This window comes from Bos mutus, chromosome X (genome assembly GCF_027580195.1).
Source record: "Bos mutus isolate GX-2022 chromosome X, NWIPB_WYAK_1.1, whole genome shotgun sequence".
Lineage (NCBI taxonomy): Eukaryota > Metazoa > Chordata > Mammalia > Artiodactyla > Bovidae > Bos > Bos mutus.
Window position 1 is genome coordinate 116,677,406 of NC_091646.1, and position 24,572 is coordinate 116,701,977.

Below are 24,572 nucleotides of genomic sequence, written 5' to 3' on the forward strand. Positions count from 1 at the left end.
GAGGACGTGCGCAGACGCAGTTGCTGCGCGGCTTCTCGGGCGAGAGTGGAGGGGAGCGTTTCTCTGCTCCGACTGACCTAAGACTAAAGGCCGGGGTAGGTAGCTCATCTTCCAAAAGTCTGCACAACTAAATGTCTCCTTCCCGAAAAAGGAGAAGGGGCACCTACCCCGCCCTGTAAGTAATTCTTCTCTCCTAGCGCTTCCCCAGTGCGTTATCATTACCTCTCCCCAACTCATTGTGAGGTGTTTTGTGGTCAAGAAGTTAGTTATACCTCTCCTTTTCTCGTCATCCATTCACGAAGTCTCATCCTACACAACGCGGCTAGCCTTCCTTTCCAGTCCGAGGCTGTGCCTCCATTCATGGTTCCACTTATTGTCGCCTTAGACAGAGCCCTAACACTCCTCCCCCTTTCACTGACACCTGCCGGCTCTAGAGGCTACAGAGGTGCAACCTCTGCTCCCAAGGAATTTCCAACCTAGAGACAGAGAAGGACCAATTCACAGATAAGATTATATGTTATAGGCAACTCAGTTTACATTACAAAGGCCACCTGGGAATTCAAGGAGAGCTTTCTAACAATGCCTGAGTTGTTCTGAAGGCGGTTGGGCTAACCCGCCTGCCACTGCAGAAAAGAGACGTGGGTTCGATACGTGGGTGGGGAAGATCCCCTGGCATAGGAAATGGCAAACCGCTCCAGTATTCCTGGCCTGGAGAATCCCATGGACAGAGGACTCTGGCGGGCTACAGTCCATAGGGTAACAAAGAGTCTAACACTACTGAAGCGACTTAGCACACTGGCACGAAGGGCTATTTACTCAGGTGGAGAAGGCTGGGAATGGAATTGCAGGTAAATCAGCACAAGGAAAGTCACTGAGCGATGAAACAACGTGGAATCTGCCAGAACCGCGAGAATTTTGGCCATCAAGTATAAAGGGCAATATGAGAGTATCAAGGAATACAGCGATAGAGGTGGCTGGTGCTAGGTTATGGCGAAGGGCCATTCCCAAAAGCTTTAATTATGCTCTGTAGGGAATAGGGAACCATTGCAAGTTGAGTTGAGGCTTTTGTGATCGTATTTGTGTTTTAGGTAAGTGACTGGTTTGCAGTATAAAGGATACAGCCGGAATAAAGCAATCTAGGTGAGAGGTAACAAGGAATTAAACTGGGGCAACAAGAGTAAGAGATTAAGAAAGCAAAATCAATCCTGCTAATAATTAGACTGTGGTTTACACACATAAGACCAAGAAAAAACGTTTCTCCCAAGGACACGTTGCAACTGCAAAAGGATTAACAACCCCCTTCTTTTAATAATTGGATAACTTCCTTCCTGGCTTGTCTTTGTTCCTCTCTCATCCAAATCAAAATTACTGAGATACCCAATTACTAAGCTGCCTGTTTCCCTACTCCCTCCCTGAAATCATTCAGCAGAAGCCCAAACTCTTCATAAACTCTGCCTTACTCTTTCTTACAAAGACACTTGCATAAACAAGGCTCCAAGGTGGCCTTGTTCAGCTCAGTGCATCAGTAATTAGGAACATAGACTTCGGAGTCGAATGGACTGGGAAACTCAAGCCTTAACTATCTGATCTTATTTTTTTTTTAAAAGCTGAGTCCTAACCAGTAGACTGCCAGGGAACTCCCAGTTCCTAATGTTTAGTCCTCAGTTTTTCCATCTGTAAAAATCAGGGAAATGCTATATGTTGTCATAGTGCCTGACGATAATTAGTGTCCCAGAAACATTAGTTGTTATTAACAGCAGCAGTAGCTTGAAAACTTCCCAACGCCCTCAAGAGTGGATTAAATACTTGTCCTATGGGTGCTCCTTGCACAAATATTTCACCTTTCACCTATCACCTATCACACTATATTGTACTTTGTTGCCTCCATAAGACTTCATCTTGCACTATATCTTAAACTTCTTGAAGGTGGAGATTTGGCAGGTATAGCCTCTAACTAGAGAATTCCTTGGCTGGCACAAAATATAACTGTGCAGATCTCCAATTTTGCTGGTTTCTGTGACCAGGAATTATGCTGAGAATTGCTGCCATTCTGAAAGCATTAGTGTTTGGGCTGCTGTAACATTTCTTATGAATCAGACCAGACTCTCATGTCAGAATAATTAAAGATGTCTTCTAGGAAGATACTCCTAATTTAAAAAGATACAGATTTACATTTTATTCTATTATGATTTAGAAGTGAGTGTAAATCTTCATTTATAGGAGTTAGATATTTATCTTCAACAATTAACTGCTGAATTCATTTTCATGAATAAGTTTAAATTGCTCAACTTAATTTCATTACAGAAGTTACTCTAAAAGCCAGTTTCATTTCCAAACTATAGTTCCCATCATTTGATAAATCATAAGATAAAAATAAGATATACAAAAATGTAATGCAAAGATATAGTCTACTATGATATTCTGAAAAATAGAACAAATTTATTCTGCAATGTAACATGTATTTTCCATTTTTCTTGGTGCCTGAAATATAACTTCTACTTATTCTCAAGTATACATGTTTTGGTTTATCCCTTCTTTATGGGAAAAAGCCTAAATTTTTGTCTTAAATTGTCAGTAGGAAATAGCTGATTATTCTTAAAAGTTAAAATATTTTTACTTTATATTTAAAATATTTCACATTTATAAATATATAAATGATGTAATAGATAATGGTATTACAAACATGCTATTATTAAATTAATCTTAATTATTATGACAAAAGAATGATCCATAATTGTATTTTTTTCATTTATAGCAAGCATAAAGGGAGAACAAGAAAAAAATGTTTACTCTTTACCAGATTGGGAGTCTTTCAATTAATTTGGCTTTTTTATTGCTCTCGTAGGACAGTAATACTGGGACTCACTGAATGGTCAATGCAGGAATTCTCATGAAAGAACATTTCTTGCCGACCATTAATTTCATTATTAAATCACCAGATTTACTCAAGGACATACAGTGGAGTCTCAAGTCCTCTTCAACACTCATTGCTATGCCAAAGGCTTTATATATTTTCCAGATTACAGTTATCACTAAAAGTAGCAAGATAAGATACTTATAAATGCATATTATTATGAAAATGCTTATAAATCTATATATGTACAACTGATTAAAAGTTTTCTTTGGAGGAAGGAGCTATCCAGTGGTAGTTATTCTTTATTCAGTTCTTTATTCAATCAGTTCTCATTCAGTTATTAGTGAATAAAGTTATTCTTTATTCATTCTTACTGATTCTTTTGTCTAGTGATAAGCTCAGAGCAACACAACTGTTAGAATGGTGACAGATGGTATCCCCACCTAGAACCCAAACCAAAGTACCACTTTTGAAGAGTAGGTTGAATTTGAAAAGCAGGAATCCAAATGTATATAGGGACAAGTGTCTTAGTCTGTTCAGGCTGCCATAATAATATACCAGACTGGATGGCTTATAAATAACAAGATTTATTTCTTACAGTTCTAGAGGCCGGGAAGTCCAAAATCCAGGTGGTGGCAGATGGCATATTTGGTGTCCGGTGAGTACTTTCTTACTGATTCATAGATGGCCATCTTCTTTCTGTGCTTTCACATGGTGGAAGGGCTGAGAGAGCTCTGTGGGGTCTCTTTTATAAGATCACTAACTCCATCATGAGGGCTCCAACCTCATGACCTAGTCATTTCTCAAAGGCTCCACCTTCTAATGGCATCACATTGAGGGTTAGGTTTCCAACATAAGAATTTTGAGGGGACACAAACATTCAGTTCCTAACAAGAATGTAGTACTATTTATAGGTGAAGTAGCCAGTATTGTTAATATGTACTAATTAGATGGCAAAATTGAGCTTATTCACTTAATTGAACTGTATCCATTTTGATCAGTAAAATTTGATACGAAAGAACTTGAATTGAAAAGACAATACAACATTAAGTAGAATAGTTATCAAAATTTGAGTTTTCTAGTGAATAGAAAAACACCTAAAGTGATTACAGTACTGTGTTTTTGCTAATATTGTGCCAAAAGAATGTGTTCCCCCTGCCCCATCCCCTACCCTGCCACCCCCCACTCCCCTGTGATCAAGAGAAGGGCATCTTCCTAAACTTTTTTGAGGTGGAAGCCTGGTTTTAGAATAACCAGCCTCACCGTAACCCATGTAGCCCTGGGAAAGGAGAATGGGGCTGGCAGCTTGCCCTACTGGTGATGTCAGCAGATTGTGCACTGGTTCCATAGAAATTGGTAAGCTGAGGAGCACTGGATGGATCTTTCCATTCCTGCTTCTCGAGTAATTCCCTCATGAGTTTTCCAGTCATTGTTTGATCTGCATGTTGTCTCACTAATTTTACAAACATCTTAGACACTCAAAGAAACTAATAGGAACAAAAAGTCATTTAACAAATATTAACATTGTAAAGAAAGGGTTTTATTATATTATGTAATGAAAATGAGCAGCAATTGTAATACAAAGCAGGACATGGTTGAGAGTGAAAGAGGGTACTGTTAAAAACTACACCAGAACACTAGATGTAAGTTAATCAGGGGTGGCCAACCTGGACACACTCTATGAATATCTTCTGTATCTCTAAGATGGAAGGGCAGGTCAGGCATTCTGTGCATTGGTTCTCACTCCAATTTAGAAGACTCACTGCAATAGAATTTTACACTAAGAAGTTGCAAGAAAGCTAGGAGGGAAGCCTGTGCATATCTCATGTGTGTACCTGTTAAAGATAACTATGGTTTGCAGTGGCTTCCCAGGTGATTCAGTGGGTAAAGAATCCACCTGCAATGCAGGAGACACAGAAGACGTGGGTTCGATCCCTGGGTCGGGAAGATCCCCTGGAGGAGGGCATGGCAACCCACTCCAGTATTCTTACCTGGAGAATTCCATGGACAGAGGAGCCTGGCGGGCTACAGTCCATAGGGTCGCAAAGAGTTGGACACAACTGAAGTGACTGAGCATGCACGCAGGCATGGTTTAAAACAGATAAAAATAAAGTTAACATAGCTTTTTCCCCATATTAATCTTGTAAAGAATTTTATTCATTTCCTAGAGCGTGTATGCTTCCATTTTCCAGAGAAAGCATGCACTGTAGAAGCAATGCCTTCACCCTCTTCCTTTTTAAGAGCAGAGATATGCCCCTAAACTTAAACATACAACTCCAACCCTATTTTTTTCCCTACTGAATTTATTAGTTACTTTTACTTGTGGTAAAATACACATTAAAATGAAATTCACCATCTTAACCTTTTTCATTGTATAGTTCAGTAGTGTTAAGTATATTCATCCAACCTTATCTTACAGATCAGATGACTAGCATACTAATGAAACAAATATACTAGTAAATGCAGTATTGAGTTTGAATACAGGCTTATAGGCAATTAGAAACATTCCACATATTTATAAGCAAGGGTGACTCTGGATTGGATTCCTCACAGTATATAGAATTATCTAGGTTTTACCTATCTGATGAGTTTCTTTCCTTCTTATTATAGCAAAAGTCTTCTAAACCACTGTATAAATTAGGACATTTATGTTATCTCCTACCTTGCACAGAACCTCAACTAATGAAATAAAATACAGTTCAGAGAGTTTTAAAAGGAAGTCAAGATAGTTTTTTCATTGTGGAAAATATTATTATATTCATTCTATGAATCAGTGTACATACAATGCAAAATAATACTGTAAACCATAGACTATTATATTACTAGTCTTTTCAAAAATATTTCTGTAAAATAGATCATGAAAGCATTTTAAGTTCTAGGCACTCAAAGCATTTTCTTTAAAATATTCTGCATATGCTTTTTTTTTTTTTTTTTTGAGATGAACATATTTGTGGTTATATTTTCCTCAGAATGCATATGCTTTCTATATGATCAAGCCTTTAAGTAGAACATCTGGCTTTCAGAAATACAAAAGAATTTCCAGATATAAGTATACACTTGTGTTTTTAGGATTACAAAATATTTTTTCTATATTATTAATTGATAGTAAGTAATCATATCATGTGTTAGTGATGACAACTAAGAGTTGAGGCACATATACCCACTGAGAAGGCCTTATAAAAGAATACACAGTCATGTTTTAAAATCAGATATACCTAAAACATAGCCAATGTTCAACCAAGAAGTGCCAGTCTGGGTCCTGTGGCTGTTTCTGAAAACCCTGCATTCTGGATGGTCAGTGTCTGTGCCTTACCAGTTGTTAAATCTTTTGATTTTCATCCCTACTTATAACTCTATAGAATCACCAATTGATAAACATAAAAAGACAGCTCAAAAATGTTGCATGTAAAAAGATATTACAGCTACCAACAGGTTGCTATAAGAGAAACTTGTATCTCTTACTGGTACTTCAGTGATAAACATCAGTAGCAATAAAAGTAAAAATTTGTTTACTAAAGAGCTTCCCTCAAAGACTAAGGAACACTGCCATACGAAGAAAGGCTCATTTATAATTATTAAATGCAGGCATTTAGAAGAGTCTAGTTGACAATATTTAAAGAAGCAGTATATATTTAAGCAAGATAACTACCTAGATAATGGCATCTTAGGGAGTCACTTGGCTGGTGGAAGGCTTGGGTTTTGCTTGTATGTTCAGCACATAGTCATGATGGAAGGATGAGCGGACAGTGCGGTTCATTAGGGGCTGAAGGGGGCGGAAGTTGTCCACCATTCTTTTCTCTTTCTCCCCCTCGGAAGTGAAGAGCAGGGTTCGAAATTGCTCAAGCTAGAAACGGAAACAGGAAGCATAAATATTTTCAATAGAAAGATAGCTTTACTTCATGAATAAATTACTTTCATTTTTACTACTTTCATTTTAAACTTGTATATATTTATATAGCTAAAAGAACAGAAGGAATTATGTACATCTGTATAAATAAAAGACCAGAAGGATTTATCCAAACAATGATTAACACTTAGTGGTAAGATTATAGGCAACTAGGATTATTGATGACAGCTAACATTTTTTTCGTACTGAATTTTCTGTGTTGAAATTTCATTTGAAAAGTTCTCACATGGGCCACTGACCCTCTGATTTATTTTATTTATTTTTCAATGTTATATCAGTTTTTAAATATGAAGGATAGTAATAGACTAAATGCATAGGTCCCCAAGACCAGTCTTATGAGCAAACTCTGTATTGTCATTTATTTATGGTGGTTATCACTACACAAATTTTTTTTTTCTTTAAATTATATTGTCTACTAGTTGCTATCTCTGTGACTTCTGGTTTCGATACATGGTTAGAAAAGCTTCCTCCATTTGGACGTATGAAAAGGTTTTCCTAGGTTTATCCTAGTACTTTTATGACAGTATTTTTAACACTTAATATGTCTGGAATATATTCTTGTCTAAGGTTTGAATGGTTGATCCAACTGTTTGTCCCCAAGTGTCTGCTCAATTGTCCCTATTGATCTTACTGAATAATCTCATCTTTTCCCCCTACTGAGCTGAGATGCAACCTTTATCATAAACTAAATTCTCATATCTACTTGGACATATTTCTGAATCTACATTTTTCATCCTATGATTGATCTCTTTATTTGTGTACCAGCACAACACTATTTGGGCTTCCTCAGTGGTAAAGAATCTGCCTGCTGATGCAGGAGCCGCCGATTCAAATCCCTCGGTTGGGAAGATCCCCTGGAGGAGGAAATGGCAACCCACTCCAGTATTCTTGCCTGGGAAATTCCATGGACAGAGGAGCTTGGTGGCCTATAGTCCGTGGAGTCACAAAGAATCAGACAGGACTGAGTGACTGAGCACACAACACTATTTAACTATTGAGGCTTTGTAACTTGGTTGATTTCATCATCTTTCATTTTCTCTTTCACAATTTTCCTGGCTATTTATTTATACTTTTTTTTCCCCACATGAGGCCAGAAGTAGCCTATTTTTAAAATCCTATTGGTATATTTATTGGGATTACATCAAATTTATGGAATTCATGGACAATACAACTTAAGGAGAATTGACATTACAGGTATCTTTATGATGTCTTCCTATTCAATCACATGGAAATAATTTTTTATCAGTTCAAGTCTATTGTGTCTTTCAGGAGTATTTTAAGTTTTCTTGTTAAGCTGATTCCAAGATATTTTGTATTTTTTCTTTCCATTATAAATAGCATTCTTTCTTCCATTATATCTTTTAACTGACTGTGATTTTTGCAAGTCAAAGGTACTGATTTCTAGAAATTAATATTGTACTCCTCTAATTACTGAATTATCATATTTTTGTAGTAGTTCCTTTTATTGTTTCTTTAATTTATTTTTCTTTTCTTGTCTAATTATACTACTTCCAGAATAAAACTTAATTTAAAATTTAATATAGTAATATTCTTTTCCATATTAAGCATCCTACTTACTTTAGAACTGAGATCAATCTATTTTATCAAATTAGGGAAGTCTCTATACATTCCTATTTTATTGAAAATTAAAAAGAAAAACATGAATGTTGAATTTTGCTAGTGCATTTTAAGAATCTATGGAAAAAAAAAAGAAAAAAAAAAGAATCTATGGAAATGATTATAATTTTTATATTTAGATTCATTGATATGATAAATAATATTCCTAGTATTGAGCCATCTTTGCATTACTGGAATAAATACTACTTGAACAGAGTATAATATATATTTCTTTTAGCACACTGCTGGATTCTGTTTCTGAAATACTATTTTAGTTTTTGTGTTTTTTTTTTAACCACAACCTCTGTGTGATGTGCAGGATCATAGTTCCCTGACCAGGGATCAAACCCAAGTCCCTTGCATTGGGGGTGTGGAGTCTTAACCACTGAACCACCAAGGAAGTCCCTATTTTAGATTTTTTAAAAATATATTCTTCATAGATATCAGTCTGTAAATTTTTTTTTTTGGTCCTATCTTTGGGGGGTGTTGGTGTCAGTTATCCTGGCTTCATAAAAAAGGTTTTGGAACTTTTGTTCTTGTGAAAATGCTTTGTGATGAATTAAAATCCCATAAAACAAGCATAAGCAAATACTACTGCAGTTCACTTATATTATGAATTAAATAGGATTTGTGTGTTAATATAGTAATTAAAACCTATTTAGTTTCTTGGGAAAAATAAACTCCAGGGTCAAAACAACTGACTTAAAATTCCTGGACACATGCTGCTGGCTTCTGTTTTTATCCTGAGGTTCCATAGCAAAATTCCCTTAAAGATTTTGAAGAGTTTTGAGCACATCCACTTTCAGCCTTCATTCTTCCCTTTAAAAGGGTCTTGTTTACATAAAGATTCATATTTACATATAAAATATATAATACATAAAACACATGTAATTGTCAAATATGGAAGTAAAAAGCTTATGTTTCTTAAGTTTTAACTCTTCTCTCTAGTTAATTTGAAGCATTCCCTAATTCATATCCAAAGTAACACAAGATGTTAGCACATTTTAATAAAAATATATAAGCATTACAAGATAGTAAAAACTGATGCCAAAGTTTGAGCTCAGCCTTGTTTTAAAGGCACAGACTAGAATTTCTTTACATAGAAATGTGGAAAGAACATACCTGATCATGATCAACCTCTACAGGCTGCTTCTTAATGATCCAAGTGACAGACTCAGAGAGTGGCGGTGTAGTCAGGGACCCCGAGTAGGTCCAGTAATCTGGGCAAGTAGGCATCAGACAGGAAGGGTCGAATGACCCAAATTCTGCAAGTGTGTCCTAGCAAGAGAAGGAGTCATTGAGTCATCATTTCATGGTGAAAACCACTCAGGAATCATATGATGTGGTGATGATTCTAGGGGAGTCTGAGGACCTGCAGTGGTCCAGATGAGCTCCAGGTACCTCTGGTCACCTTAGGACAAAATCACACTCTTGCTTTGTTCTTACAATTAACCATGTATTTCTGATAGTCCTCAGTGGGAACAGAGCAAAAGCCATTTTCTCCCTCAGTTCTAGTGAGGTTAGCGCAGGCTGGCTCCCCTGAACTCTTTGAGAGGCATTAGGTAGTAGCTGGTGCATAAACATGGAGGTTTTTCATTTTCAAGAGAGACTAAAAGAATTCACCTTTCTAAAATGCAGTGCATTAGGAGGAGACAGGATCCTGGATTGAGAATGGGAGAGGGAGGGATGGGGACAGAGGAAGGAGGGCAGAAGAGTGGGAGAGAAAGAGAGAGGGAGAGGAAAAAGAGGGAGATGGGGAGGGAAGGAGTGGGAAGGAGGTGGGGGAGAGAGACAGAGGCAGGGAGGGGGAGGAAAGAGAGAGAAAATAGACTTTCAGAGAGTAGCTCCATCTGGGATTCTGAATATTGAACAATTAATCTTTGGGGCACACAGAAATATCCACCCTGAAGGATTGTGGTAATTGTTCTGTAAGACTGGACAAACCAAGTTTCTATCATACTTTGTTCCCCACCTGTGGGAGGGTAGCTAGACTCCAGAAGGCTGCCCTGAGGGTTTGCACAAGGACTGAGAAGGAGCAGGGGTTGGGGCCGAGAAGGGGACTCATGTTCCTGAGTCCCTGAGTGCTCAGTGGCATGGCAGTCAAAGCAGAGCCATCCGTGCCCACTGACAGGATCACTTCTGTCCCCTGCAGAGTGTCCCAGGGCCAGGGGCTCTCTCAACAGAAGCATCATAAATGGCAAGTTGTCTTAAGGGGCAACTTTCAAAGAGAACCTCAGTTACACTGAGGTGAATTACATTTCCCAATTCAAAGTGCCCTGTTATTGTCTCCACTCAGAGACTGAAACATAAAATATATCTCAAGTGATTTAGAGGGGAAAAATTACCTTGTGCTTAATTGATGGCAAAATATTCACCAGTTTCTGTAGCTCTTTGTGATGCTTGCCTAGCTAAAGAAACAATGAGAAAATACTAAAAAAAACAATAGACATCTCACTTTTGAAACTGCAACAGAATGTAAATTAAAATTAACCACCTAGTGATTATATAAAAACAAACCAACCATACTACTTAAGCTACATTTAAACTGGTAATTTAGAATGTTTTAAACATCACTGAATTCAATTAGACACAGAAAACTGAGCAGGCTGTTTGCTGACAGGGTCAACGTGCCTATAGGTGAAGGTGCCCTGCTCCATTTAAGCATCATTTCTTTAATTAAAATTAAAAATTGTTCCACAAAGTAGTCACATTTCTTTTTTTTTTAAAAGTGGTCACATTTCCAGTGCTCAGTTGCCACAGGTGGCTTCTGACTACTGTACTGGACTGTGCATTTCTATACCATTTGAAATATATTCATGACAACCTTGTATTTTAAACAGTTTTATCTCAATATTTTTAGAACTTAAAATTGCAATGTTGTATCTCTTCATCCTAGGATTCAATATGTCATTTAAAGCTAGTAAGATTTTTTTTTTACCTTTAAAAATACTCCTATCACAGCCAAACCATTTTCTTCCAGTGCTGCATCCTCAAAGTGTTCAAACTTGACTGCATTCCAATGCACCAAATGCAGCTGAAACACCATTAAAAAACGGTTTGACACATGATCATGTAGGATTGCTCAAAAACAGCCTTGTTCACATATATTTACTGTGCTTCCTCACCCAAAATAAAGCCACTGAGAAAAGCATATGACAATCTGGTGCAAAATAAGACAGAATTAAAGAACAGGAAGAAATATATACAGGGGCAGTAATTAATACTACTTTGGAATAGGCTTTATTTGGGGTGAAAATTTTGTATACACGTATATGTGTATATATCTATCTCCAAGTGAACAACATTTCAGTGAGGGAGCAACATTTGTCTATTCCCATCCTGATTTGCATGAAACACTCATATACAAAATCCATTTGCATCTAAAGGAGAGATGTTTATGTTGAGAGAAATAGATTCTCCCTATGTGGACTAGGAGTTTAGGACAAATTTGTTCGAGGCATAACCACTTAAAATGTGTTTCTTTTTAAGGTACCATTTAAAACTAAATTAGGTGGAAAGTTGTTAAGAAGAAATTCTATGTATTTTGGCCCCTTTTATTTCCCTACAAATCATTCCTTGTCCATCATTCATGAATCCTCACCCTCCCTCCCAAGTGACACTCTCAAGGTCATGTTTAACTTTTTCCTCTCCTTTCCTGAAGAGGACCCTGCCTCCAAGTCATTTTGCTTTAATTTCAAAAGTGCTTGTTGAGCCGTACTCTTTTTCTCTATTTCTATTGCCACCACTTTCATTTAGGCTCCCACCATCTCTCACTTGGGTTAATTTGACCTGGTGGCCCTGCACTGTTGCCTGCGTTATTAATTGAGGCTATCATGTGAGCCTAGCTTAGAATTCTAGAAGAATTCTGTTTCAGGACCTTAAGGTTGATTTCTGTCATATTATTTGAAATGAGGGCAGTTATCATTTTTACATGTTTAAACTGGGAATCATCAAATATGCCCCTGAGAGAGTTAGCATTTATAGGAATTACCTGATTCTTCCTGATAATTTCTTAGAACTGGAAACTCAGAACTATTCCTTCTTCTCCACTGTTGTCACTGTTCCCAAACTTCTCAACTTACCTCTGCCGGGTAACATTTGCTGTCCACGGTATGCTCAGAGCCCCAGGCATCAATGGCCCCCCAGTGAAAATGGAACTGCTTTAATCGGTAGTTGTGTTCCAGGGGTCCTCCCTCGATCACTGAAATGGCACATCCAACAATTCAGGGGATTTGATGTTTTTGATGTCGTGGAGAAATGCAGGGGAAAAGTAGACTCTGTGGGTGGACCTTCTCATGAACTGTCTTAGATGGAGCACACTGTATTATATACCAGTGTTTATAAACTTGATTTCCATGCAGTTAATACATGTGTAAGGACAAGACCTGCACTCGGAATGACAGCAGGATTTAACTATACTCCAAGCTGCACACAATTGTTAAAGGCTAATTCTTGCCTTAGTTTTATGGTCTATATTTACTATGCCCAGTGTTTTTTATGCACAATAAAATGCAAATTTCTCTCAGCATATTTATCTAACACAGTCTTATAAAACTGAAATACGGGTACAAAAGATACTTTCTTTTTTATGTGCCAGCACTTTGCTTTTCAATTTTTGAAGATAACAGTATTTCTTTTCCTTACATTGAAATGGAAAAGGAAATTTGCAAATCAAAAACTATCACCTATCTCCGTTTCAACAGAGTGAACAATGTGAGTCATCCACATACTTTACTTTCTGGAACTACTGAAATCAGTACATTATAGGGGAAATGTTCAGATACGAGTTTTAAAAGTCATCCTTCCTCAGGCTTTGGATTGTGCAGTTTTTTGTTTTTGTTTTTTTGCTTGAATTTGCTGAAGCTGTTAGTTCCTCATTTCTGGCATCTGAGCAGACCCTGGCGATGTCTGTTCAATTAAACTCTACAACGGGAAAACCAAATCTTCCATCTCATCCGTATTAATTATTTTAGAGTTTACTGCCTCATTAGTTGAATTTTATGTATGCAAATGACTGAGTACAGTCATCCAGAGGTCCAAATACGCTGGCTATGTCATGTAGTGGTCTACTGTTTATCTTACTGGCTTTCATAAATGTCTTACATAATTTCCTTTTTTGAAAAAAGAAAGAATTTAAAAAAAAAAGGAGTTTTGTAAGGGTGAGCAATGACACCAATGACTACTTTTCTTTGAGGGCTAGGGGAAGTACAGAGAATAATACCACATGATTCACTAAATTAGTAAGAGGATGATACTAAAGTGTAGTGAAATAGACATAAAATTGTCTTCTAAAAAATTCTTATTTTTCTATGCCAGCTCCATATTGTGAGCATGAATTTGGCAAATGTTCAGTCTAATCTGTTGGGTGAAATTGAAATCCTGCTCGGCCACACGTGGAATCTTCTCAGACCGGGGATTGAACCCATGTACCCTGCACTAATAGGCAGATTCTTAATGCCTGGACCACCAGGGAAGTTCTAAGATATACTTTTAACTTTATTCATTAACACTTTCATGGATGCATTTCACCTTCATGAGAGAAAATCAAAGTTTCTCAATCTTAGCTCTATTGATTTTTTTTTGCAATGAAAAATGATTTAGACCTAATAAAAATCAAATTTAATTACTGTATCAGTATTGGTAATAGAAAGAAACAAATGCACTCCAGCGAGTGCATCTATTGATATTTGAAGCTGGATAACTGTTCATAAATGCTGGTGATTGTGGCCTCGACCCACGAGATGCCGATAGCACACTCCTCCCAATGTGACAACCAAAATGCCTATAGATGTTGCCGTGTCCCTAGTCCCTGGGGAGGGAAGGGTAGCAAAACTGCCAGTGGCTGAGAACCATTCCTTAAGATGGATCATGTGCTTAGTTGCTCAGTCATGTCTGACTCTTTGCGACCCCACAGACTGTAGCCTGCCAGGGTCCTCTCTCCATGGGATCCTCCAGCCAGGAAGACTGGAGTGGGTTGCCATTTCCTCCTCCAGGGGATCTTCCCGACCCAGGGATCAAACCTGTGTCTCCTGCATTGCAGGCAGATTCTTTGCCTGCTGAGCCATGGATCAATCATTGCTTAAGATACATTATTTCAAGTAACAATTATTTCAGACAAATTAAGATTATTTGATGCTATCAAATTCAGTTTGAAAAAAGAATCCTGCATAGAATTAATCACATGGTTTTCAATAGACACTAAAAGTTTCAGGTAAACTTTGAAGTCATTAGATTAGTTTATATCTGGGTAGGCTGAAAAAAAGTAGATTTAAAAGCAATATAATATTTGAATTTTAAAATCTATTTTAAATTGTGCTTCATTTACACTAGGTAATATTGTTTAATAAAATTAACAGAACATGACTTTCCATTTTTCTTATACACCATTGGTCTCTTAACTAGTTTAGACTGTAACCTCATGTACACATGAATATGCTTTTTGCCCCATTTCAGTGGTATTGTAGTCTCATCAGTTAGATCTATTTAAATAATATTACAATCTAAATAAAAGTGTCTTGTAAAGTCAGCAAGCGGAGAAAATTTGTACATATGCAATACACATATGCAAAAGAAATTTCTAGCAAGGGTTTAATTTCAAAGCCTATCTTTTTATCACTTACAAATTCTCTCTATAGAGATATTTGTTCACTAGTGAAAAATACTACCGATACGAGAGGAAAACGTTCATAAAAAAGAGAAGGGGCTTCTTCCATACATTATGAAAGTAAGTCCAATGAGTCCCATACCACAGCTACCAAGAGACTTCCCGGGGCTGTGCGATGTGGCCTGTGCTGACATGAAGCTGTCCTTTTAACTCCGGATGAGACCACGGGTCTGGCTCTCACCTGATTTATCTGCAGAATCTTCAAATTCCACGAGGAAAGAGTACCCGTTATTCCAGACGTGGAGGCAGGTGGTCGGGTCATAAGAGATGGTGAGCGGTTGTAAGCCAGGATCGTAGACACTGTCCTTCCACCGGATGTTGATGGGCGACTGGCGCTCACCCGCCGGGGCCAGGTCCACTTTCTCCCAGAGCGGGTGCACTAGGAGAAAGCACATCGGGGCTGTCATGGAGAGGCCCATGAGCTGGAATCCTCACCGCGGGGATCATATGGGCCCCACGGAGGTGTGTCCTCTGAGTTCACGTCTTATAGGAGCCAGCTGTGAGGATTAGGCAGACATCCTGCAAAGCCTGGCCAGACGCTAGCATTGCTAAGGTCCGTGGAGTTCTGTCTGTCACTTGCGTAGCTATGACACTGTAAGTTCAGGGGTACACGCACACTCTGTCTCACACGGCATCACCGGTGCTGATTTTTCTACCAGAGTCAAGCGCCAGGTCTTTGTGGCAAGTCTCTGAGAAATCTCAACAAATTCCTTATAATAAAGAGAGCTATGCACATGTGATGGACAGACTCCACGTGCGTAATTCGGGTCGTCCAGGTCTCTGCCCTTTAGAAGCAGCATGGATGGGCAGAACCAAGACCAGCAGGAAAACCAGACAAAATATGAATTGAGATAAATCATGACCAGTGCCCCTCTGTACCTCATCCCACCGCTGAGAACGAGCCTGAGGATTTGAGAAAGTGACAAGGCAGCTGCAGCCCAGTCAAACCCCTCTGTGCATGGCAGGGTCACTGGTACTCCACTTGTCAGAAAAAAACAGGCTTGCCTCTGGTTTCCTCTTACATGGGACATGGTTCTCTTCCTGAGATAGCTGCCCCAAGCGGAATCCTACAAGTGGCCCGCAGTAGAGACACAGAGCATGCCAAGGCAGTTTCTAGACCAGTGCTTCTCACAAGAGGGAGCTATGGGGACCCTAGGGGACATGTGGCAATGTCTGGAGACACTTTGAGTTGTCCAACTGGAGGAGGGTGCTACTGACATCTAGTGGCTAGAGGCCAGAGATGCAGCTAAACATCCTACATAGTAGCAGGACGGGCTTTCACAAGAATTATATGGTCCCAAATATCAGTAATGCCAAAGTTGAGAAATCTTGGTCTAGAGCCAAAAGCAATAGGCAAACTCAGGGTATTCCCTTTTTCTGCTCAGCTTTTCACATACTGCAGATCATCTCTTCTCTAGAGAGGTCTGAACCCAACGTTGTGGGTTTTCTCCCTCGCTATAAAGTAACTCCTGAAGAACAAGAACTTACTTGAGAGCAGGAGAACTTTCTGTTTCAGAAATCTAAAGTGAAAAATGAGGGGAACTGGCACCATATAATCATATTATTATTGGATTGGAATGCAGATTCCTTGCAGGCAGGAGCCGTGTCTTCCTTCCCCTTTATTGTGCCCTGTAGCTCCTAATTTGATAAATGCCCTTTCATCTGAGCATGGATTATCCAAATGGTATTGTTGGGTTAAAAAGCTGTATTTGGTTAGTGTTTACTTTGGTATTTTAAACCTTCTGGAAACCCCCGGAACAGCCCTGAGTCAGTCTTAAAGCTGACCGCCAGCAGAGACCTGACAACATTTCCCCTGAGATACCCAGAGGCAGGCTGAGGCTTTGAGCATTCACACCCTTCAAAACCAGCTGGTGAGGGTCTGTCTCCCATGGAGCAGGAATGATGAGTAGATGCCTAAAACGATGCCCTGTTTCACCTTTAATTGGCCCCTACTTTGTTCAAGAAATGCCTAGAATCTTCTCCCTCACCCACACAAACAGCAGCCTGAGGAAACCAGGCCTGTTCCTTCAGTGGCTCTTTTATGGTCATAATGGGCCTCCCAGGTGGCACAGTAGTAAAGAATCCGCCTGCCAGTGCAGGAGACACAAGAGACTCAGTTTGATCCCTGGGTTGGGAGGATCCCCTGACGTTGGAAATGGCAACCCACTCCAGTTATCTTGCCTGGAGAATTCCATGGATGGAGGAACCCGGAGGGCTGCAGTCATGGGGTCGCAAAGCAGGCAGGCATGGTCATAATATTCCTATCAATTCACGCCCTTCAATTCACAAGTTTAGCTTCCAGGCTTTCCCCCACTCACCTCCTCCTTTTGGAACCCAACCCCCCGCCCCCGATCAGGGAGCCCTTGGTCACTGTCTCCTGAGAGAAGCCAGCTTTTGCCCAGGGCTTGTTTTGCCATTGATAAAGTCACATTTTTGTTCTCTTCTCTCTTCCTCTTCCTCCATTCTAACAAAGTACAGATTAAAATGATTTCTTGATGGTTGCTCAGACTTTGCCTCAAAGCAGGAAGATGATTACGTGCTCTGACAACGGAGCCGGTGTTTCCAGTTTCTTCTTGTGTGGGGAAAATGAAATGAACAGCAAGAGTGATTCTATCAACCATGGTTTAAGGGGCTACACCACACTATTAGGTGTCATTAATGAAAGCCCTTAGATCTCATGTGCTTGGCTGGGCTTTAGTTCTTGTTTATGTGACTGGTCCTGGCTTTGATTTTTCTTTGTGCTTGTACCACCTGTGGCTCCAGCCTGGGCTGGGATGGGGGAGGGGCATCGCTTTTAGCCCTTGAGAAGCTTATTCTTGCCTTAGCCCCTCAGTTCCTGCTCTTCCTTCTCCTCAGAAGTCAATTTCCCCTCATTGAGTTTATGGCTGGCTCCTATTACGTTTAGATATTGGGCTTGTCACTTCCTCAGTAAAATCTTCTCTCACTACCCTCTTATATAATATGATCCCCTCTTCTTATTTTTTAATCACAACACTGTGATCTTTTTCCCTCACATTTATTACATAGGCATAGTCATAATTATATACATGTGAAGGGTAGCACAATATGCTACTGTAGGGGAGTAAAAATAATTTTCCCTCAGCCTTTTAGATCCTTAGCTGAGACCCCCACACCCCCACCATAATAAAAAGACAGATTATAGGGAGAAAAAAAAATTAATTACCTACTTACTGGAATCCCCACAAGGATATAAAACTGAAAAGGCATCTGGAAAATTGTGGCTTAAATACTATTGAGCTAAGGGCTGGGACCAGTCTGGGACTTCAAAGGGGAGGAATGAATTTCACAGGAAGGTGAGAAGAGGAAATACATCCTAAACAAAGTTTATAGAAAGGTGAAAAAGTGATCTCCAGTAATAGTTGTCTTCCAAGTACAGGCCCCCTTTCTAATGTAAATGTATCTTGCAAAAAACCTGGTAATTTATACTCTGTTTCCAGAGCTTCTTTGTCTGCAGTGTCTCAAAATAATCAGCTCAAAATAATCCGTATGTCAAAGAGGCATATTTTGGGGTAGTGGAAGGGAACCGAATATGCAACCCCCAAATATATCTCTTTGGTATAAGGATTATTTTGAGAAACAGCAGACATAGGAGAAGCTCTGGAAACAGAGTGGAAGTTACCAATTTGTAAAGGAAATTTACATTTCCAGCAGAAAGCTCCATTTGAAAGGTTGTCTCCCTCTCAGTATCAGGAAGAGGAGGATGACTAAGTCACCAAAAACTCATCAGTCGAGAATGCAGGACTTAGATCTGTAGAACAGCCTTACCCTTGTTGAATGTGCTTTTCCTGGTCATCTCCAATAACACCCCTGTCTCAGCAGCAGCTTTTGTCTGTAGCTAGAGCGGGTATTGAAGGTGGTGTCTAGGGCCACCTGGAGGAATTACTGTTTTCCTGGGTCACTGCCATGTTATTGAGGAGGTATGCATGTTATTAAACCCTTTTTGTTTGTTTTCCTGTTAATCTGCCTTATTACAGAGGCCTCAGCCAGGACCCTAGAAGGCTAGAGGGAAAATGAGTTCTCCTCCTGCTGCTGCTGCTGCTGCTGCTAAGTCACTTCAGTCATGTCCAACTCTGTGCGACCCCATAGACTGCAGCCCACCAGGCTCCCCCATCCCTGGGATTCTCCAGGCAAGAACGCTGGAATGGGTTGCCATTTCCTTCTCCAATGCATGAAAGCTCAGTCGTGTCCGACCCTCAGCGACTCCCTGGACTGCAGCCTACCAGGCTCCTCCATCCATGAGATTTTCCAGGCAAGAGTACTGGAGTGGGGTGCCATTGCCTTCTCCCAGATATGCAGCTAATACCACTCTAATGGCAGAAAGTGCAGAGAAACTAAAGAGTCTCTTGATGAGGGTGAAAAAGGAGAGTGAAAAAGCTGGCTTAAAACTCAATATTCAAAAAACTAAAATCATGGCACCCGGTCCCACCACTTCATGGCATATAGATGGGGAAACAGTGGAAACAGTGACAGATTTTATTTTCCTGGACTCCATAATCACTGCAGACGGTGACTGTTACCAAGAAATTAAAAGACACTTGCTCCTTGGAAGAAAAGCTATGAAAAAACCTAGACAGCACATTCAAAAGAAGAGACATCACTTTGCTGACAAAGGTCCGTCTAGTCAAAGCTATGGTTTTTCCAGTAGTCATGTATGGATGTGAAAGTTGGACTATAAAGAAAGCTGAGCACCAAACAATTGCTGGAGAAGACTCTTGAAAGTCCCTTGGACTGCAAGGAGATCCAACCAGTCCATCCCAAAGGAAATCAACCCTGAATATTCATTGGAAGGACTGATGCTGAAACTGAAGCTCCAATATTTTGGCCACCTGATGTGGGGAGCTGACTCATTGGAAAAGACCCTGATGCTGGGAAAAGATTGAAGGTGGGAGGAGAAGGGGATGACAGAGGATAAGATTGTTGGATGGCATCACCAAGTTAGTGGACATGACTTTAAACAAACTCTGGGAGATAGTGGAGGACAGAGGAGGCTGGCGGGCTGCAGTCCATGGGGTTGGAAAGAGTGGGACATGACTTAGCGACTGAATATCAATGGCTGCAGAGACCCCTGAGGCTGTTACTGTAATTCCAAAGGGCTCTTAATAGGTTCGTGGTTTCTCAAGATTATTTGAAAGTTAATGGAAGACAACACATTCTGGATATCCCAGCCTCTGTTATCTGGGGAATACAGAATTTTTTGTGAAGACATTGCAAAACAAATTTTTGAGTACTGTTGTTCTCCAGGCTTTATTGGTGTTCTTTAAAATTAATTGGAGCACTAATAGAACCGTTTTCTAACACTGTTCAGTTATTAATAGATAAGTACTGTAAACTAGAACTTTCTCTGATGATGAAAATGGCTGATAAGGTAAGTGCTAGGCACTTGTGGCTATTGTCAGCTACAGATTGGCATTTGCCATGGGCACTTGCCATCCATCTCTGCAAGAATTAAATTATGTATTGCTACAGCTGCTGATTTTCAACACCACCTGAAAGGAGATCAGGATTGAGAGCAGAAATGTGGCCCTCTGTGCTCAGGGAAAACCTGCAGTACAGATCTTCAGATAGATATTTTCAGGAGCTGATTTTATGAGCCCAGTTCTTGTATCTCCTCATGTAGAAAAGCACTAATATCCTTCATGGTGACGACTGTTCCTCGCGACTAGACATTTAGGCTCAATTTCAGTAGGTGATGCATGAAATGTAATTGATTTTCTTTTCATTTTGGGTAACTGGTGCAGGCTTTTGTCTTTATTTTATCATATTACCAGTCCGCAGGGTTAGGACTGTCAACATTTACTGTCTGTAACTTGAGATCACAGCATATGGCAGTTTGAGTTGACACCAGTGATTGCCTGGGGCTGATGGGGAGTGAAGGTAGAGCACAGGGCACAGGCCCCAGTGAAACGCTGCTTCTCAACCTGCCATACCCTCCTCCTCCTGTCAGTCCTCGCTGTGCTCCCCAGATCCTGAAAATGGTCAGACATCTGAGGGAGCTGCTGAGCATATGACATGATGATGGTGGTGATGACGTAACAACTGTGGTACTGGAGGTAGCTGCTAGCACTGAGTTCTCGCTGTGTGGGAGGCACTCGCTAAGGACTTTGAACATTATCTTTTCTAACCCTCAACAGTTTTGGATCATTCTTGGTCACTGGGCCTTATGCTGAGGTACTGAGTTTCTAGGAACAATGAGTATTGTCCTTACAGCTAAACAGATGAGGGACCAGGACATGCTCAATGGCTCAGGGCAGCAAAGACCAAATATTATCCTGGGTGAAACAAAGAGGGACAGTATAAACGTCTAAAGCAAAACCAAATCATGACTGTCATCAGTCTATCTTAGTAAGCTACAAACAAGAACATGTGATGTGGGGAATTAATCAAGGGTAGCCCCTCATCCCTACATCACTACCACTTTTTGTTTTTGTCGTTACCAAAAGGAGCAAATTGTTTTATGGGTTTGTTTGTTTTTTTTTTTTTTTTGGCCCCACCACTAGGCTTGTGGTATCTTGCTTCCCCAACCAGGGATCAAACCAGGGCCCTTGTCAGTGAAAGTGTGGAGTCCTAATTGCTTGACCACCAGGGAATTCCCTAGGAGCAAAGTATTCTAAAGACATGAGCATATTGAATATTAGACCCTTAACTTTCAAGTTTCTGTTAAAAAAAACCTTTCTGTTAGTAACTAGATAAACATGACTAATTTTTTCCCATTTTTAGCCTTAGACCACAAAGTGCCAGTGTTGAGAAGAAGCCATTCTGGGGAGGATGTGGGCTTGCTGGTAGGAAGCCACACCCAGCAACCAGAAATTTATTATGAGTCAGGCCAGTTCAGTTAATGAGAACACAGTCAATGATGGAAGAAACAAAATAAACTTACAATAAAATATATATATATGAAGCAGTTTCAAGGCAATGGATTTAGCTAGATTGGCATTGCTCATAAATTCCTTTTTTAATGTGCAAATAAGGTCAGAGAGAGTAAGCCCAAGGAGGAAAAGTCGAGAAACCTACAATCTGGAAGCAAGCCAACATTGGAAAACTGTGTGAATTCACTGTGAATGGTGGAAAATATAGAAAATAACTATTTGGCAGATACACTTAACCAGCTCATTAAACTCATGTCTCCACCATCACACACATTATCCTCTCCTATCATCCCAGGGGTTCTGTGCCAGTGTGACTTTGCCTCCAGGGGACCTTTAGGGAGGTCTTGGGACAGTTAGGGATGCCATGCAACATCTGTGTGCACAGTCCAGCCCCAACAGCATGGAATGAGCACCCAATGGCAGCAGTGCCATGGAGTCAGGGAAGACCATCTGCCACCTCCCACACACGGGCCAGTTGGTCAGCTACAAGTAACTCTTCTGCAATTTCTAATGAGGGATGGAATGTTCCAGAGTACATCATCATGATGTGTGCCTCAGACTTAGGTCAGCTGTAGCTCAATAAAGTTAGGGGAAAAACTTCCCATATTTTAACAGAGAAATAATGGGGTATTCTCCTCAAGGCATCTAATCCCAGTCTGGAATGCCACTGACATCAGAGCTGCACACACTCAACACACGTGACTCTTAGGAAACAACCAGGCTTCCGCTCTGTCCAGGCAGCCATGTACTCACAGACTCGGTTCCGGGATTTGTAAGTGCAGGTGTAGAGGCTGCAAGGCCTTGCAGGCATGGACCTCGGAATCTGGAACCTTCTCCACAGTGTCTTGTATGGAGAGGCTTGAAGAATGGCCCTCAGGTGACTCATCATCACCATCTTTAGCTTAAAATCTTGATCAGCTCTCCAGTAGCTTGCAGAAACCTAATAACCTAGAGGCAGGACAGAAGAGGCAAAGCCATAAATAATAGAGGTCCCGATCGTGTGGAAAACATTCAGATTATTAGTACATAGGAGGGGAGGCCAAATGAGAGTCAGTCATTTATCCACTTTTATTCCTCAAACGCATTGTTCACCTCATTGGCAGGTCCAGATGACTGACTCAGGCGCCTTGCCTTTCCCTTAGGGTTACTAAATATTAGCGGCTCAGAGAAAGGACTCTCTTAATCCACAAAATGAAAGACTCATAACAATACAGTTTCTTAAAAACAAAAATTTACTCCTTGAAATCCAGATTAATAGTCCAGCATGGTTCTGATATTTAGGAGAAACCAAAGATTAAAGTTTCCTCCAGGCAGCCTGAATTAAAAAAAAAAAATCAATTTGCATCTGGACTGCTTTAAAAAAAAAAAAAAAAAAACAAGATATATCCCCTGAAAATACTCATGGGTAGTTTTTGAAACACTTTTAAATGCTAGTGTGTCCTTTAAAGAGGTAGGTCTCATATCCCTACATGTAAGACCCAAAGGACTCCCATAGTTCTGCCTGATCTGAAAGAGAAACCTTCCTGAATATGTGAACCTAACCTAACCTCACAGCTTGGGAATTCTGCCAGTAAACATTTTCATTTCAACATTTCTTTGCTCTTAAACACTCTGTTGGGTGCTGGGAGGTAGTAAAGATGAAGTAGAGCATAAAAAAGAATGAAGTCCTCGTACATGCTATAATGTGCTGAACCTCAAAAACAGTGTGCTAAGTGAAAGAAGCCAGACACAGAAGGTCATGTATGGTATGATTTCATTCGTATGAAATACTCAGAATAGGGAAATCTACAGAGACAGAAAACAGGTTGAGCAGATGGGGAAATGGGGACTAACTGCTGAATGGGCATGGGGTTTTCTTTTGGGTGATATAATTGTTTTGGAACTAGATAGAAGTAGTTGTTACATAACATTGGGACTGTACTAAATGCCTCTGAATTGTACATTTTAAAATGGCTAATTTGGGGAATTCCCTGGTGATCCAGTGATTAAGACTCCTCACTCCACTGCAGGGGACCTGGATTCTCCCTGGTCAGGAACTGGGATCCCACAGGCCACGCACTGTGGCCAAAATATTAAAGATAAAATAGCTAATCTTATGTTGTGTGAATTTTGCCTCAATAAAATTATGCACATCATATGGGAAAGAAAACACACACCAAACCAGTTCTCAGCAGGTATTGGTACCTCCTGAGTCTGCTTTCTCCTGGCAAAGGAGGCCTCTCAGCAATTTGGCCTTGACTGGGGTGCAAAGGCACCAAAAGGGAAACTGAGGGGACAAGAAGACACATCACTTACTGACCTGAACTTTATTCATTCATACCATGTTTCCCCAAGAAGAGTGTTAGATACAGAAAAAGCACATGACCCCAAGCGATGCTGAGCAAGGAGAGACACATTCTCCTTTCATCCTCCCTCTGTTCATATACTTCACTGCAATTAATTAGCCATGAACTAGCCCTTCTGCCTGTACTGCTGCCCTTGTCACTGCTAGCTCCGAGCTGGAGGAGACAAGGCTGCACCCAAGGGAAAGGAAAGAAAATCACACCTAAGGTGTGTCCAGTGAACGCAGGACACAGAGAACAGAGTTACTTCCTGCCACTGCCCTGCAAAGCACAAGTGAGGGCTCCAGACAGATCTCTATAA

General features: G+C 40.1%; 1 protein-coding gene and 1 long non-coding RNA gene across 2 annotated transcripts in view; one reads left to right on the top strand and one right to left on the bottom strand.

Moving 5' to 3' along the window:
- Window positions 1-26: 26 nt before the first annotated feature.
- On the top strand, window positions 27-21,792 carry LOC138986318 (uncharacterized). Its single transcript, XR_011463147.1, has 3 exons — window positions 27-95; window positions 3,455-3,512; window positions 19,038-21,792. It is a non-coding gene; the product is annotated as an uncharacterized lncRNA (long non-coding RNA).
- The window catches only part of CA5B (carbonic anhydrase 5B), a 27,471-nt gene continuing 7,271 nt past the window's right edge, over window positions 4,373-24,572 (bottom strand). The window contains exons 2-8 of the mRNA XM_005903110.2: window positions 22,683-22,877; window positions 15,224-15,421; window positions 12,461-12,579; window positions 11,317-11,412; window positions 10,724-10,786; window positions 9,501-9,656; window positions 4,373-6,698 (exon numbers count right to left, since the gene is read on the bottom strand). Of these exons, the coding sequence (XP_005903172.2) occupies window positions 6,519-6,698; window positions 9,501-9,656; window positions 10,724-10,786; window positions 11,317-11,412; window positions 12,461-12,579; window positions 15,224-15,421; window positions 22,683-22,824 (954 nt within the window). The 5' untranslated portion in view covers window positions 22,825-22,877 and the 3' untranslated portion in view covers window positions 4,373-6,518. The remainder of the gene's footprint in view (window positions 6,699-9,500; window positions 9,657-10,723; window positions 10,787-11,316; window positions 11,413-12,460; window positions 12,580-15,223; window positions 15,422-22,682; window positions 22,878-24,572) is intronic.